The 17,208-nt window shown below is 37.0% G+C and overlaps 1 protein-coding gene across 1 annotated transcript; it reads left to right on the top strand.

Moving 5' to 3' along the window:
* Positions 1–10,507: 10,507 nt before the first annotated feature.
* Positions 10,508–17,127, top strand: N6AMT1 (N-6 adenine-specific DNA methyltransferase 1). Its single transcript, XM_063305453.1, has 6 exons — positions 10,508–10,738; positions 11,926–12,012; positions 14,449–14,539; positions 15,284–15,367; positions 16,261–16,402; positions 16,910–17,127. Exons 1-6 carry the CDS (start codon positions 10,608–10,610, stop codon positions 17,014–17,016), a joined length of 642 nt encoding a protein of 213 aa, XP_063161523.1. The 5' UTR covers positions 10,508–10,607; the 3' UTR covers positions 17,017–17,127.
* The last annotated feature ends 81 nt before the right edge of the window (positions 17,128–17,208 follow it).

The following is a 17,208-nucleotide window of genomic DNA, read 5'->3' as shown; positions in this document are numbered from 1 at the left end:
TGTTTGAATAAAGGGCATAATGAATATATGATAAAAAGAGTATGGGTTCCCATATTTTAGACTTCCATGATTCACTTTCACTTCAGCCTACAATCTCACCTCCATGCAAAGAAAATTCTACAGATGTACAAGTGGATTCCTTTTCCCAGACCACGAATGGTTGTTCTTTCTAAGCTATTATATAGTGCTTTCCTGCTAACATTTCACAAGTAAAATTATGATAATTACAAACTAGCTTAGCTATGGGAAAAGTTGCATCAAAATATGATCCCACTCCTGAGATGCTGATGCATACCACAGCTATGCTCCATAATTATAAAAAGAGGTTGGAGTGAATGTGCAACATTGCTTTCCAGAATTATCTGTAGAGGGAGTTCTAAGAACCTACTTGTAGCACCTTCCAACAGGTATGATGATAAGGCAGGTGGCTGAGAAGTACACTGAGATCTAGGGGAAAATTCTAACTCTTCCAGTGCCAAGAATCATTTCACTAATTTACTTCCAAGGTGTACCAGATCCATAAATATTTCTAGTTACGAACGTGAATTTTAACATGTACTTGAAACTTCAGATTATCCATTTTTCCTACAAATTTAAATAAAAATATTAGTCTTGCTTTTGAGTAGGAAATATTTGCATTGTGACTAGATATCAAGTGTTCTGGGGCAAGTAGAAAATTAATACACTATTAAAATCTTTGTCTGATAAGACTAAAGACAAAACCTATCTATTTCATTTTTAATGAAACGGATAATAATTGTTTGGGTTTAAAATTTAAGATTCCCACAAAACTGGCATTCAGCACATTGAGGAAATAAAACTGTGATTGTTAAACTTTCCTGTGGACACTGTTCATTTTAAGCATTTGTCTTCATTTCTTAGAAATGCCATGAACTTTAATATCTAGAGAAAGAAGCTGAAAATATAAGAATATTTATATTGTAATAATAAGTTAAGCAGGTGATGATAAATTCTGTGGGACTATGCACAGAATAATCCTTGACTGCAACTATACAGGAAAATTAGTAATCCATATACAGTATAGATTAATTTCACCATTCCAGATAGAAAAGTTATTCTTAATTGTGACACAGTAATAAGACTGAATCTCCATTATAATGTTGAAAGTGGATTCCAAATGAAGTTCACTGCTTATGCCCATCGTGATGGATAAAAGCACCATCTATTTTCTTTAGCAGCAAATAGTAAATTAATTTTTTCAGGGTATAGTCAAAATATCAAAAAGATTGGTATCTTCTGTGAACTGGATCCTCTGATACTATCCTGCTAAGGATCTGGCCAGCTTGTGCTAGTTTGTAACACCAAATGTATTTCATTATTGATACTTGGTTGGGTTCTCACTGTACATACTAAGAAATTCTGAATAAGCAATGGTTTTGCTGAGCACACCTAGTATCTCAAGCACATAATGGGCTGTCATAAAGTACACAAAGATACACATAGCTTCATTTCAAAAAGACGACAGTCCTTACATAGTCAAAAGTTCATTTAGCATTTGCTTTGTCTATTTTAATCTCACAAGAATCCAAGTCAGTTGAATCTGAGTGCCGTTACCCTCTATCTTATATGCAGGTGGCTAGCAAATCACTTTGTGTAAATCCTTTGAAAGAGGGACTTTGGAACACCTGGGGAGACATATGCAGCACCTCTTCTTGAATTGTTAAAACATGTTTTCCAGGCTTCATAGATTGTTCTTGGCTTTATCTATATGCTTATGCCTGCACAGCCATTTTCATTATTTTTTTTTTCAGTAAAGCAAAGTGGCTGTGCATGCATACTTATGTGGAGATGGCTGGAACAGCTTTCCAGGTCTGTTTTCATTACTATCAGTGGAATGTCTCTCAGCAATTTAGATATAATAAGTATTAAATATCCCACCCAAATCTCATGTTGCATCCTTCATTGCATGCTGGCAAGATGCTAACCTAGGGTTTGGTATGTTAATATTTCCAGAGTGACATGAAAAAGATCTCTGAAGCCAGGCAGTTATATTTTCCATAAAAGTAACATATAATCCTACTTAACACTTAAAATATGAAAATTAAATCATCTAAAAAAATCAGAAAAGCCAAAGGCAAAAGAAATTGATGTTCCTTCTTAGCTGTGTTGGAAAATATTTTTGTGTTTACAAGGCACTTCAGAACTTAAGAACTTGTTTTGTAAAACCGCAGTGTAATGGCAAGCTTATATTCCAATTACATCAGCGTACTACAACTTGGGAATATCTTATTTCTGGCTATTTTTATTTATTAGTAAAGAGATTTTACTTCTTTACTAATTTGATGTTCTCCATAACTCGCTGTCTTATACACAGATATAACAAAGTTAAAGCAAGATCAAAGATGTGTGTGTGGGGGGGTTATGTTCAAAAGTTTTTTCACATTCCTACCTGTTAGGTGCTGCTGTCCTCATGCCACACATCCTATGTGGAGGTTGCAGCCATCTTAGGATCAGTTCTGGTAAAGGGACGAAGTCTTCCATTCAGAAATGTTCAATAATTTGAGCCTGGTCATTTATGCCTTGAGTGAGAACACTGGATTGATGGATTGTATTATTCATTTGTTTGATTTTTTGGCTATCCATGATATTCTCAGGAGTCTTTTCCCACAACAGAGTTCAAAAGTGTCAATACTCATTCTATCTTGCTTCTTCAAAACTCAACTTTTGCTTCCATACAGGTAGCACTATTGCCTGCATGAATCTGTCATTTGTAGGTATAGACACATCTTGGCATCTGAATAGCTTTTCTGAGGCATTAGCCGCCTAAGTGATTTTCTGTGGTGTATTTCTTTCTCAATTATACAGTGTGCATCAGTAATCATGTCTCATCTTTTCTGTCATTTTTTAAAAACCAATTTGAACAGCTGACAATCTCCTTTTCTATGTAGAGCTTAATTTGCACTGGATGATCCTAAGCATTACTTGCTACCATCTGAAATCAAGGATATACAATAGTTTGCACACTCTCTTAGTTCTCCTTTGTTTGATATTGGAATGTAGACTGATCTCTTCCAACTGGGTTGTTCTTTGGATTTACAACAGAGTTTGGTTAGAACATTTACTATTTTTTTCCCTGTTGCTTGTCATATTTCTGTATTTCATCATATTTCATCAATTGTATATACTGTATGTACGGGGATGTCCACAGATAAATGTGTATATGCACATTGGTCAGATGTTTCCTTCCAGAAAGGACTCAGGCACAAGGTCAGAATAAAATTTTTAATTAATGTTAACTCAATTAATGAATTAAAGTTGATTGCCTATAAAACAATCCTCATGTAATTTATTTCTTTCACACATAAACAAATATACAAGCAGGGAATAAAAAAAAGAATCAAATGGCTCTTACTCCCAGATAAGTATGCATAGTCTGCTGCTACACTGGATTGTATCTTAATTCAATTTATGCCATGTAAACTGGAGTACAAACTGGAGAAGAGCTCTTTGGAATATTAAGGGTGTTTTTTTTTTCCTTTCATATGAAAGAGTTGAACTCGTAATTAATTTAGCTGTGATTTTAATCTAGACTGGAATCCATTTTATGAATTTAGTCACTGGGGACAGTTGAAAATTTAGTAAGCATTATTGCCTCTATTTTAGGAATTCAAGCAAGTTTATTAAAAATGTGCTAAAATAAACTGTTATATATGTTGACAATTTTTAAGCTGTATCCTTTAAGTACATTATTATGGTAACTTCATATAACATAAATAGTTTACTTTTCATTTCATACTTAAACCAAAAGTATGTAGGAAGCCTGGATATAATAAAAACAAATATAGTGCCTTTGCAGATTTTTTTAAGACAAAATAATTGAATATATATTACCTAAAACAAACCACTTCATGAAACCAATTATCATTAATAAATATACATTTTATGGATAAACTACATGCTTGTGGCCTTCATTGCTGAGTTTTTCTATCCATAATGCTCTAAAATTTCTGATGGTCACTATCTGGAATATTTTATTCAGCAAAGTGAAATTGCTGGACTCTTAAATATGTAAACTAACTGCACTAATTTGCTGAAGGGGAAAAAAACATAATTCAGTTATTTCTGTAAATGCAGACTTAAGTGAAATCTAAAACCACTTGACGGTACACTTAACAAAAATGTTTTTCACTTTTACCTAAGATCCAGTTAACTATTAGGTATTCCTTAGAAAAACATGCTCCCCAAAATCATTTTCATATTCAGTTTTATGAGGACTGTTTTGTGTTGTTATTGCTTTAACATTCCTTACAACAGACTGAGAAGCAGAACAGCCTTTCCTGCTAACAAACAATGAAATAACTACACAATATGTTTCAATGGTACTCGGTTCCATTCTTGGGGATGAAGGGAAAAAAATATTTGTTCCACCGTTTGCTTTCTTCTGTTTCTTGATCTTTGGCAGTTTTTTTCATATTCATTGTTAACAATTCTTTAGTATCATTCCACAGTTCCTCTGGGTCCCTATCAGTGAGGTTCAGGACTTCAAAGCCATTCCTGATATTGTCCTTGAAAACGGTAGGTATATGCTCAAGATCATATCATGGAAACTGGTTGACTTTCTTCATCCCCTTTAGCTTGATTTGAAACTTACACATAAGCAATCCATGATTTATTCTACAGTCAGCCCTAATGATGTCTTTGCCTATTATAAATGAGCTCTTCCACCTCCTTCTACAAGTAATACAGTCAATTTGATTTCTGTCCTTTGTCTGGTGATGTCCATGTATACAAGCACCTTTTTGGTTGTTTGAAGACTGCGTTATATTTTTCCTATGTAGTTCTGACTTTGATAATGTGTGTCTGTGGCTGAGAAAGCAGACTGAGATAATGACAGATGTTCTGTTATTTTCCTATTCTCTTTCTTCTTTTGTTTAACCCCTTTCCAGTTTTTGATCCTTGATATAACTAATCATAACTTGAATTTATTACTGAATCAGCACTCTAATTCTGAAAGGATCTTAGCTTTAGTATTCATATCTTCCTGCTTGGTTACGCTACGAAAATTAGCAAAAAAGAGAGAAGATTTGCTGTTTCCTTGCCCAAGTAAATCAGTGCAGAATAGAACTTTATGTGAAGTATTATGGTTGATTGAGCTGAATCAGAAGCTAAAGTTTTTTTATTACTATTATTATTGTGTTTCTTGATATCTTAAAAAATTGATTTTCAATTTGTTAAGGGTCCTTACTAAAATATATTTAGAAACAAATCATGAAACAATTTGGTTCTATGATCTTGACATCCAAATAATCTTGAAATAAATAAATAAATAAACACACACACACACACACAAACTAAAAATAAAACTAATCAAAAGCTACACAATATTATTATGGCTGTCATTAGCATTTCAACTGTGTGGTATTAAGGACTGAAATGGGTGCAAGAATGTACAGTTTGAAATTATTTTTTTAATTCCTTGAATTAAACCAGGGATTGCTCTGTTCAATGCAGTATGCTAGACTTCCAAAGGAAAAAATAGGGGGAGCAGTACTATGTTAGCTGCCTGGAGTCTTGAATGAAGGGTGGCATATGCATTAAATAAATAAAACAAAGTAATAAACTATATTCAAATTCTGATTGATTTTAGCCAAGCTGTGAAAGACCTATATTTCAACATTCAAGCCATGCCAAGGTCATTTTATACTTTTCCCCAATATACTTATGATAACAGTCAAGGGTTTTGTGAAGATAACACCAAATCCAGTTACTTTTCTTACAGTGTTGCCCACAACAGTGGTTGATAAAAGCTATGACTATTCAAGCACACAGGGTTTTTTCAAGTTTATACTTACAATAAAATACAGATAATAACATATTAATCCTTAGAGAGTACTTTGGCAGAGCTACCAAGGGCAATTCATTTTTTTAAAATAACTCTTTCAATTATAAGATTGCTGTCAGTGTCTTTTAAAACACAATGTTCAGAGCCTCATATCCTAATTTTTTTCCAGGATACATTTTACTGGAGTGAAATCCTTTATGATACTTTTCAGTTATTCATTTATCCTTTTTTAAAGGCTTGACATTTAACATTTTTACACAGCACATAGAATTATTTAAAATTACCAAGGCAAGACCCTTAATTTTGTCCCAAAACAGAAAATACAGATTAAATATAAATTGGATGAATCCTGTGTACAGGTAGTCCTCGATTTACAACCACAATTGGTACTGGAACTTCTGTTGCTAAGCAAGGCAGTTGTTAAGTGAGACCTGCTCAATTTTACAACTTTTTTGCTGCGGTCGTTAAGCGAATCAGGCTTTCCCCATTGACTTAGCTTGTCAGAAGCTGGCTGGAAGGTTGGAAATGGCAATCACGTGACTCCAGGATGCTGCAACCATCATAAATACATGTCGGTTGCCAAGCACCTGAATTTTGATCATGTGACTGCAGGGATGCTGTGCCAGTCGTAAGTGCAAGGACCAGTCGCAAGTCACTTTTTCTAGCACCGTTGTAACTCTGAATGGTGACTAAATGAATGGTCATAAGTCGAGGACTACCTGTATTTCTATTCCATGTTTAAATCACAAGAATGATAAAGGCTGTATAAATAATAAATTATTTATAATATACAGTTTGAATACTATTAATATTTAATTGCAGTGCTTATATAATCTCATTTATTTAAACAATTTATATAATAGAAAGAAGAAGGATGATACCCAAAAGTGCTGGCTAAAAATAAACTCCTGTCATATAATGTGCAGGTCTACCTAACTTAGCCCCAGTTAAGCATATTTAGGATTACAGCCAAGACAAAACATAAAGCTGAACATTCATACTTTACTAGCTGGATTTTTTGGGGGTATGCAAAAGAGGTACATATGTACTTTTTAAAAAACACTGAAATTCTTGCTTTGTTCATTGTGTTGATTATGTAAAGAACCTACTTTTCTATGCTTAAAAATACTAATTGCAAAAATTAACATATTTAATTACAAAATAGAGATTACCACCAATACACAAATCTATTAATTTTACCAATAATGTATGGAACTTAATATTGTATTGTGCTTCAGATTCTAAGGCAAGTAGATGCTCTGGAATATGTGAACATGAACAGGCACTCCTTCAAGCAGCCATGCTTTTTCCTAGGATTCTGCAGCTGCTGCTAAAGGATCCTGAGAAAAGACATATTTGGTGCAGGGACTCCAGTGATTTAATAGCAGTTCAGGACAAAAGTGACTCTTAACCTGAGGCAGGTAGAGAAATATTGCTCTGCTCAGTCACTCATGCCGTGGTCACATCCTGAATGGACTATTGTAACATGCTCTACATGGGGCTGCACTTGAAGAGTATCCGGAAGCTTCAGCTGGTGCAAAATGCAACAGCACAGACAGCTCCATAAGCTGCATTGGTTGCCAGTTTGCTTCCAGATCCAATTCAAGGTGCTGGTTTTAAGCTTTAAAGCTGTATATGGCATGTGGTCAGGTTATCTGAGGGACTGCCTCTTCCCTATTACATCTACCCATTCCATCTGGTCCAGCAGGAGAGGCATGCTGCAGGTCCTTTCCACAAAAGAGTTCCATCTGACAGGACCTAGGAAGTGAGCCTTTTCTAACTGACAGGACATAGGTGAGCCTTTTCTGCTGTGGCACCTGCCCTCTGGAACATTATCCCTCCAGAGGTGAGGTTAGCTCCAACCCTTATGGCCTTCTGGAAACTCTCAAAATGTGTGTGGTTTTTTTCCTGCGAGCCTGTGGATCCCCTGGCAATAGAGAGACTACATGCTGGTTATATTGTATGTAACATCTTCTGTCTCACAATCTTGTTTTACCTATATTTAATGTTTTAATTCCAGATGTTATTGTACGCTGCCCAGAGTTAGTTCAGAGAAGATGGGTGGTCAAATAAATTTGATAAATAAAATAAAATAAAGTAAAATAAAATAAAATAAAATCTACCTTTTTCTATTATGGTGGAGAAATATTGCCATATAGTTTTGATATTGTGTCTAGCATTAGATTTCAAACTCTAACAGAATCACAAGAATATAAAACAGGCATTATTCTTGGCCAGTACAACTTTCAAATACTCTGCAGAGATCCTGGGTTAATTTTAAATTAGGACATACAAGCCTTGCTGAAGTTAATTTTTTCCTGGAAAGCAGTCTGAAAGATTGAACTTGATACTCAGTTTTTGGCAACAACATAGTATAGGAGGTCAAAGTTATGTACCAGTAACACTTAGTGTTGCAAGGATAATAAATGGATGTTGTGCACTTTTATTATTGTAAAAAATGCCAATATAAGGCCAGAAAAACCCCATCATCCAACAATTATGCAATCATCTGAAGAACTCGTGCCTTTTTCTATATTTGAACAAGAATTTACCAGAACTATTTATAAATTTGGACTACAATACTTTATATATTTGATTTCCTTGTTCTACTCCTAAGTTTGTATATGTTAATATTTTAGGTGTGTGTGTGTCTTGTGCTTAGGCTTGTTTACCACTTATATATTAAGCATATTTATGTGGCCATCCACCTGTCAAAAGTATCCTGGGCCTTGAATAAAGATACAAACAAAATCAAATTCACAATCCATTACATAAGAAAAATCCAAGCATTCTAAAAAACCTCAACAGCAATGTAACAGACACACTGGCACACTAGAGTTCCATTAACACCCAGGCCCCAGTGCCTGGGGGAACAGCCACACCTTCATGGCCTTCCAGAGGCCAGCAGGTTAGGGCTGACTGTATCTTGGGGGGAGCCTGTTCCACCAGACAGGTGCCTAGAAAGCATGCTTTCTAGCACTCACCAAGTGACACTACTTCACTGATGGGATCTGAAGTGTGCCCACTCTACCCCATCTGATGGGAGCACCTCAGAAATTAAATTATTTGACATTACATATGCAATTTGCTACATAACAGACAAATAAATCTCTCTAAAGGGGTGTATATCTGCTTCATTTTGACTTAACATGCAGCTATTACATAACACCCAGTTTGATTGCAAATGATTTTAACTCTAGGAAGCCTTTGTTCGCTGACTTTGGCAAATATTGAAAAAGCTAAGCAAGGATTTGGTTAGTACTTGGATGGTAGACCACCCAAGTATCTCAGGGCTGTAGACTAGACTAAAATGTTTTTTAAAAATCCAGAAAAAGAAAGTAGCAAACTTTTATGTGACTGCAAATAGAACAATAAGGATATGCCATCTATTCACCAGAAATTTAGACTTTACCATTTTAGCCTTCCTTTTTTAGATTTTGATACAAGAACTGGAAACAGGAAGCTGATTTTTATATCCTTTCTGTATTTAGTATTTGTGTGTCTGTGTGTGTTGGTGGGGAGGGGTTTGAAAGCAGAGGATCTCTGCCTTCCCCTTTTGTTCTGCTATTTTGGATTCCTTTTCGGGTGCGAGCTGGGATTTTCCTACCAGTTTATTCTTTAGTGCACCGATGAAACTAACAAGAGTCAACACAAAACCGAAATCTGTTTGGAAGGCGAACGAACCTTATGTCCTCTATAGTGACAAGATTAACCTGCTGTTAAACGCTGAAGCTGAGAAAATGTAGAAGCAGTGAGACTTTGTATTTCTAGGTGCGAAGATTACTGCAGATGCTGACTGCAGTCAGGAAATCAGAAGACGCTTAATCCTTGGGAGAAGAGCAATGACAAATCTCGATAAAATAGTTAAGAGCAGAGACATCACACTGACAACAAAGGCCCGCATAGTTAAAGCAATGGTGTTCCCCGTAGTAACATATGGCTGCGAGAGCTGGACCATAAGGAAGGCTGAGAGAAGGAAGGTAGATGCTTTGGAACTGTGGTGTTGGAGGAAAATTCTGAGAGTGCCTTGGACTGCAAGATCAAAGCAGTCCATCCTCCAGGAAATCAAGCCAGACTGCTCACTTGAGGGAATGATATTAAAGGCAAAACTGAAATACTTTGGCCAATAATGAGAAGACAGGACACCCTGGAGAAGATGCTGATGCTAGGGAGAGTGGAAGGCAAAAGGAAGAGGGGCCGACCAAGGGCAAGGTGGATGGATGACATTCTAGAGGTGACCGACTCGTCCCTGGGGGAGCTGGGGGTGTTGACGACCGACAGGAAGCTCTGGTGTGGGCTGGTTCATGAAGTCACAAAGAGTCGGAAGCGACTAAACGAATAAACAACAAAAAACGCTGAAGCTCTCCGTTGGTTTCAGCCTCTGAGGTGCAAAGTGGAAGAACGCAAGCTTTCCATATCCTTTTAAGGAAATATTGTGCTAAAAAGAAGCACTTTAATTCCCAAAGTCGACCGACCTACCATCATCTCTTCTGCATGCAAAACCATACCTTAACCGGTTCAGTAGTTACTAACTGCCCGCGACCTCTCTATCCTTATAGCCGACGAATCTGTGGCTACCGTTTCTTCGAAGGGGCGGGCTTTAGTTCTCCTGCCTCAATCATTGGGCATTTCTGACTAAGCGCAGGCGTGAAAGGAGCGAAGGGCGGGTTTTCCTTGTTTCTCTTTCCTTCATCGGAAGGAAAGGCTGCAAATCGGAAAGGCGCAGTTGGAGAGAGTTTTTGCAGGTCTATGGCCGCTTCGGTCTCCTTCTGCCCTGGGGGACAGGATAAGAACCGCGGCGGTGATGATCCCAACGCCGCGGCACCAGCATGTGGGACCGAAGGGCCCCTTCAGCGCCGTTTATGAACCCGCCGAAGACACATACTTACTGCTCGACGCTCTGGAGCAGGATGCGGAGGCTCTGAGAAGCGCCCGGTGAGGCGCCGGTCGACGGGGCTGCGCAAGCAAGAGAAGGGGAGAGTTCGGGGGTGTGGCTGGGCTTGGTGACGGCAAGATAGGGAGAATTGCGGCGGTGCGAGCCGACTATGTGTTTTTCATAGCCTGGTTTAGCGAAATACGGCCAGAGCTGTGCAGAAGGTCTACGGTGCACATTTGGTAAACCGCTTTTTCTACAGCCGGAAATGAACGTCTAGGAAGTTAAGCTGGTACTCTTTCATGTATGGGACGATTAAAACATTAAATAGATCATCCAGTTATCCTTGATTGATCTTGAAAAGCTAAGTAGGGTCTGTCAGGGTTGATATTTAAATGGGAGACCACCAGGAAAGCCCAGGGCTTGACGTAAAAAAAAAAACTTAACTGGACAAAGGCAGTGGCAAAAAGCTACATGTAATTAGGAGTCCCCCAAACAGACCACCTTGGAAGGCCTTGCCAAAGGAGTACATATTGCATTCTGTTCTCTTGCAGAAGAATGGTCTGGCCTTCATTGCATCAAGGGTTAGAAATGGTTTTGGCTGGGAAGAGTTCAAATAAACCTTATGAGGAGACAGCTAATTTTTAAGTTGAAGTTTTCTGGGAATAAACGTGAAACTTCACACATACAATATATAATTTTTTTTCCTATGGTTGAAATTGCAAATAGCTGCAATGACCGAGAATAATTTGTGGTTAGAGCAAATATGCATCTGCAGGATATTAGTTTACAAGTAAAATCCAGGCATAAACAATAAAATCTATAAAACCCCTTGACTTATGTTATTCTTAAATATGAAATGTTTCCTTAGTGTGCAAAACAGCATTGCAGATAGAATTTGAGAGATCAACAAAGTTGAATAATAATTTATTAAACTTGCATGTGGCCCGACACTCAACAACTCTGGGCAGCATGCAATTATATAAATAAATTATATTTAATTTAATTTAAAATTGCAATTATGCTTATGGATTTTTTAAAAAACTAGCATTTGAGATTTGCAATGGGTATGTGGTGTATATTTAAATAAAGCTTATAACTGGCATTACTCCTTGACTGCCAGATCTAATAGAATTTTTAATTTGAAAACTGGTAATTCAAAAATTTGTAAATCATGTACATTTTGTATGTAACGTTATAGTTCTTGTTTTAATCTGTGAACCATTATTTTTATACTCAACATGTTTAGCATTGATATATGCCTTGAGGTAGGATCTGGATCAGGCGTAGTTTCAACTTTTTTGGCTTCAATTGTTGGATCCAAAGCATTCTACATGTAAGTATTTATATGCCATTTTGAGTTAAGTAAGATAAACAAGAAATAGGGTGCTTTTGATGTATACTTTTTGTTAGTTAAATAATGTAGCATAGTGGCTTCTTTTAATCTTTGGATATGAGTATGAGGTATTATTAAATGTTAATTTATATGATGTCATTGGTATAATACTTCACTCGGTAGAAACTGTTAGATCAAAGAAATACAGCTTGACATTAAATAGTATATCTGACAGTTCTACAAGAAAATGGTTCAGTTCAGAACCGTTGCTTGTATTTCACTGTTATTTTAGAACCCAATTGTATTTAATTGCTATAATTGTTCGGTTTAGTGCTTTCCTGTATACAATCACATGCACATTTAGGGTGCAGCACATAAAATGGACATAACCTATCAGGCTCAGCCCAAGAACAAAGAAGAGTCAGTCCATTCAAACTCCAGTTCTTTATTTGCTCATACAGTATAGACAGAAGCTTGCCAGAATAAAGCTGCTCTACCTAACTTAAGGGGAAATAATGTGGGAAAGCTTTAGGGCGGGGCTATCCTGAACCTCTTCATTTTCCCACCATTGCCTCCCGGACTGTGCCTCCTCTTACATCTTCCACCTCCTTGGACGTGCTCCCTCCTTCCTACGAGTGGCACTGCCAAAATCTACCTGTCATGTTCACTGTTTCAATGTGTACTGTACATCGTAACGTTTCACATGCCATGGTGCTGACGCACGTTTCTGTTGGGAGGGAGCTGCTGTGAAACCTTGTGCCAAGCTCTGTATTTATGTTCATTTCAATGGAATGTGTTTGGGTTATGTGCTCTGCTCAAGGACTTTTCCCGCGGACCAGCAGAAGCCGTTAGGAGCACCTGGGATTGTGAGCCTGGGAAGGGATCTCGTTTGTACCGAGGGTTTTTTAGTTTGCATTTGGCGCGCTTTTTCCATTCTCAGCTTTCTTTGTGATCCTGCATACTATTCTTTAATAAATCAGATATCTTTATGAACCTGTTCATGAGTCTGATGGTGTTTTAGGATAGGCAGTCATTACACTACCACGTAACCAGACATCATGCTGAATCATGATTTAAAAGTCCTCTTCAAATCATATAAATAAGTCTGATATGGTTTGGCAATTAATAATTATATCAAATCTTAATTAAGCTTTATTGAGTATAGTTTTGTATTCTATTTCAATAACAACATTACTTGGAAAGCACATGGTTTTTGTTATTTTATTAATCTTGATATAAAAGTTAACACTGCCATTTAAAATCTCAAATGACATATATCCTATCAGGTGAGGCTGCTGAGTTACAGGTAGTCCTCGGATAACAACAGTAATTGGGACTGGAATTTCTGTTGCTAAGCTACGTGACTGCATTGCTTAGCAATGGCAATCCCTGCAGTCCTGCTGCCATTGTTAAGCAAGGACCTCCTCACAACTTCCTGCTGGCTTCCAACAACCAAAGTCAGTGGCAGGAAGTTGCAAGTTCCAGGCAGGTGGCAGGCAGGTAAGTGGCTGCTGCCTGGTGGAGGAGGGTTTGTGAGGGTGGGCAGGTGGCTGGGGAGGTACAAGCACACTGGGGCTCTGCTAAGGTGCAAGGGTTCTAGCTGCTGCAGGGAGGGGGAGACTGCATGAGGGTCCTGTGCAGCATGAGCACAGTGAGGCTTGTGGCTGCTGCTGCTAGGCACAGGAGACTTCCAAGCAACATGGGACCTTCCCTGCCAGCTTCCCCATTGACTTTGCTTAGGTCACAAATGGCAATCACATGACTATGAGATGCTACAACCATTTTAAGTGCGAGCCAGATGCCCAGATTGCGATCACATGAGTGCGGGAATACTGAGACAGCTGGACCTTTGAAGACTGGTCATAAGTACCACTCATTCAGCGCCGTCGTAACTTTGAACGGTTTCTGAACGAGTGTTTGTTAATTGAGGGCTACCTATATTATGTATTTTATCAAACTAGGGGCATTGGTGGAAAGAGTCATAAAAGTCAAGATGGAGTCATGACTGTGCAACCAAAGCCCTTCCATTTTATATATGTGTGCAATGTTGATGCATGTACAAAATGGGCAGGGCTTCAATTGCATGGTGGTACTTGTCATCTTGACCTATCCCCCACTTCCATGGACATCCCTGGATCAAATCATTAGTCAAATGACAAATTATGAAAATTAGGTGAATAACATTTATTACAGTGTTTATTACAAGTGAGAAACTGGAGATCAGTGGAAGCATTTCTTTTGTGAAATTCAAAGTAGAGATTTCATGCATTCTGTATACAGTAATAGCTAACAGGATTATCTTCTCTTGCGAGGGTATGCATACTTAGTAAAAATAACAATAGAAATTTAGTATCTGATCTAAATTATATCTGACCAATTGTTTTCTAAGTTGACCAAAGATAGCTTGTTTACTAAAGTGTGATTTTGTCCATACAGGTGTACTGATATCAACCCTGTGGCATGTCTGTGCACAGCAGAGACAGCTAGACACAATAGTGTTCACATTCAGCCAGTAATTGCTAACCTGGTGAGATACAAATTCTAATAGATTGTTTTGGTCAGCATTACAATATTTTATTAATACTATCATTTATGTTAAATTGTAGGGTAAGAATTGCTATTATAAAATGAATGCCTAGAACTATATCTGTTAATGGAGCTCTTCTGCTTTATCTGTGTACCAGTCAGCTGGTTTCATGACCCAAAATGTGATCTGCCCTGCTCTGACTTTGTTTTCAGGTGACTCACTGTATGCTAGTTTGAATAAAGGTGGTGGTACTTGGTACCTCAGTGGATTCTAGCTTGCACGTAGAGTGAGTGACTTTAGCAGTAGAGCAGTATAAAGCCTGGGGAATGCTAGTTATTGCACAATATAATGTGCAGGCTTCTTTGCACATTATCTGATGTCCCTTGATAAACCATTCTAAGATTTTTTACACTGTTGAGTTTTTAATCTTAAATTGAAACAAAGACCAGAAAGAAGTAGGACAGATAGATGGTTTTAATAGTTTTTCCTAGCCCAAGCTTGTGTGCCTGTAGACAAGTGGAGTGTGAAAAAGATAGCTTGCATTAGATTTTATATGCTTGGCAAAATTTGGTGCTACCTCTCCGATACCTGCTTTCCACTTCCTTCCCTATTCCCACCTCCTTTGTTTCATGTCAATTAGATTATGCACCCATAAGAAGGAACTTGTATCTTTCAATATTTGTTGTAGAGAACTTGGATAATTGTATGTGTTATATAAATGTTAATGTTATAATTTATGTTTAGGTAACCGGATTGTTGCCACGGTTACATGGAAAAGTTGATTTACTGTTATTTAACCCACCCTATGTGGTAACCCCTTCTGTCGAGGTATGATCATATGAGAGCTAAGAACACCAATTATCAGTATTGCTTCTGTAAGGTATCACTAGTAATGTACATGTCATATTTAAAAGAATTCAACGAGTTGGAAATTGATTTTTTCACCTTAGCTTTTGTATTTCTAAATCGTTACCTAAACATAGAACATTACCATCCTTCACTTATGCTTTTGCTTGTTTCCATATGTCTTTCCTTAATACTTGTGGTTTAATCCAATGTTATAGAAGCACAGAATGTAATAATTGCATATACCTTGGAGATGATCTAATCCAGCGCCCCGTCCATTGAAGAAATCCACTGTTGTAGCATCTGGCAGCCAAAAAAAGAGTCTACCACCTTCTGAGAAACACTATAATTGCAGAACAATTCTTAAATATTGATAATATCCAATCAAAATATATATTATTAAGGATATATTTCCTTGCCCAGTTTTCTGGAATAGCTTTGAGCAAGTCTGTCCTGTCTTCTACATGACCACCTTTCAGTTCCTTAGCAGTGTTGTCTCCTCACAGTTTTGTCTTCTCCAGGCTAAGCATACACCCTGCCTCCATCTGTTCTTTAATTTTTTTTTCCTTCCAGTCACCTTACTATCTTGGTTGCTCTTATCTAGAAATGGGTCACTTTGTCATTGTCTTTCCTAAAATATGGTGGCCAGAACATGATGTAGTATTTCAGGTCTAACCAATGGTCTGACCAGTACAGGATAACCCTGCCATGTGTACAGTAAAAGAAAAACTTAAACAGCTTGCTTGGATAAGACACATTTAAATTTCTATATGTTCATATCTATACACACATTTCCCTCCGATTAGTGATAAAATGATTCCTTCTAAAATTCTGAATGGGTAAAATGAAATTTTCCATTATTTTATTTGTTCTAGATACAAAATCATGGAATAGAGGCAGCCTGGGCTGGAGGTAAAAATGGCAGAGAAGTTATGGATAGACTCTTTCCACTGGTGTCAGACTTACTATCAGCAAGAGGATTATTTTACTTAGTTACTATTGAAGAAAATAATCCAGGTAGCCATATCTCAATTTCTTCTTAAATATTGTAGAGGTTGATTGTCATGCAAAATACTTATTAATAGTTATGTAAAATCTTTTGAGTCCTCAGGAAAAATTCTATTTCAAATTAGATTGTAGTACATGGCAGGTCTGAGCTTTATTATCTGTGTTACTATGTTGCTATTAAACACTTTGAATGAAAGGACATATAAGCTTTTTCAAATGAAGAGATTAATGAAATGGAACACAGAGACTATTTTTCTGACATCCATACACTGAGCACAGATTAACTTGTTTAACCTGCGGGGAATGCACAGGGTTGTGGTCAGCACAGGACATTGGAAATGGGATAAAAAGAAATAGCCTAACTTGCCTTTTATTATATAGAGATATTTCATATATACTGTATAACACATGAAGATGGCTGCAGTGAACTGTCATTTTTTTTCCCCAAGATGGTTAGGTTAGCAGTGAGTAAGGTCAATTTTAAACTGAATGATAATCTCTTGTTTTGAATTGCAGATGAAATTATTAAAATATTGCAGGAATGCGGTTTAAATGGCAATAAAGTAATTTCCAGACAAGCAGGAATGGAATATCTTTCAGTATTGAAATTCTACAAATCCTGAAGATGGCTCTGAGGAATCTTCGTATAGTAGACGCTTCATTTTAAAATGTTGTCTTGGATTAAATTTAAGTTAAATGTAATTAAAATTAAATTCTAATCGCTGTCAGCAAGTGCACATTAGCATATTATCTACTTAATTCAAGAATATGTATAATATTTTCATGTGTGTGAAACTAAAATTTTGACAATAAAT

Source organism: Candoia aspera, chromosome 5, assembly GCF_035149785.1.
Source record: "Candoia aspera isolate rCanAsp1 chromosome 5, rCanAsp1.hap2, whole genome shotgun sequence".
Lineage (NCBI taxonomy): Eukaryota > Metazoa > Chordata > Lepidosauria > Squamata > Boidae > Candoia > Candoia aspera.
Note: the sequence above shows the minus strand (reverse complement) of the source record. Positions and strands in the feature narration are given on the sequence as shown.

What these genes read in the sequence shown, in the direction of transcription:
- N6AMT1 (XM_063305453.1), top strand. Translation starts at nt 10,608, where the DNA reads ATGATCCCAACGCCGCGGCACCAGCATGTGGGACCGAAGGGCCCCTTC. An exon ending in GGATCCAAAGCATTCTACAT is followed by an intron (nt 12,013 to 14,448) that starts GTAAGTATTTAT and finishes TTGTCCATACAG; the next exon opens with GTGTACTGATATCAACCCTG. An exon ending in TGGTAACCCCTTCTGTCGAG is followed by an intron (nt 15,368 to 16,260) that starts GTATGATCATAT and finishes TATTTGTTCTAG; the next exon opens with ATACAAAATCATGGAATAGA.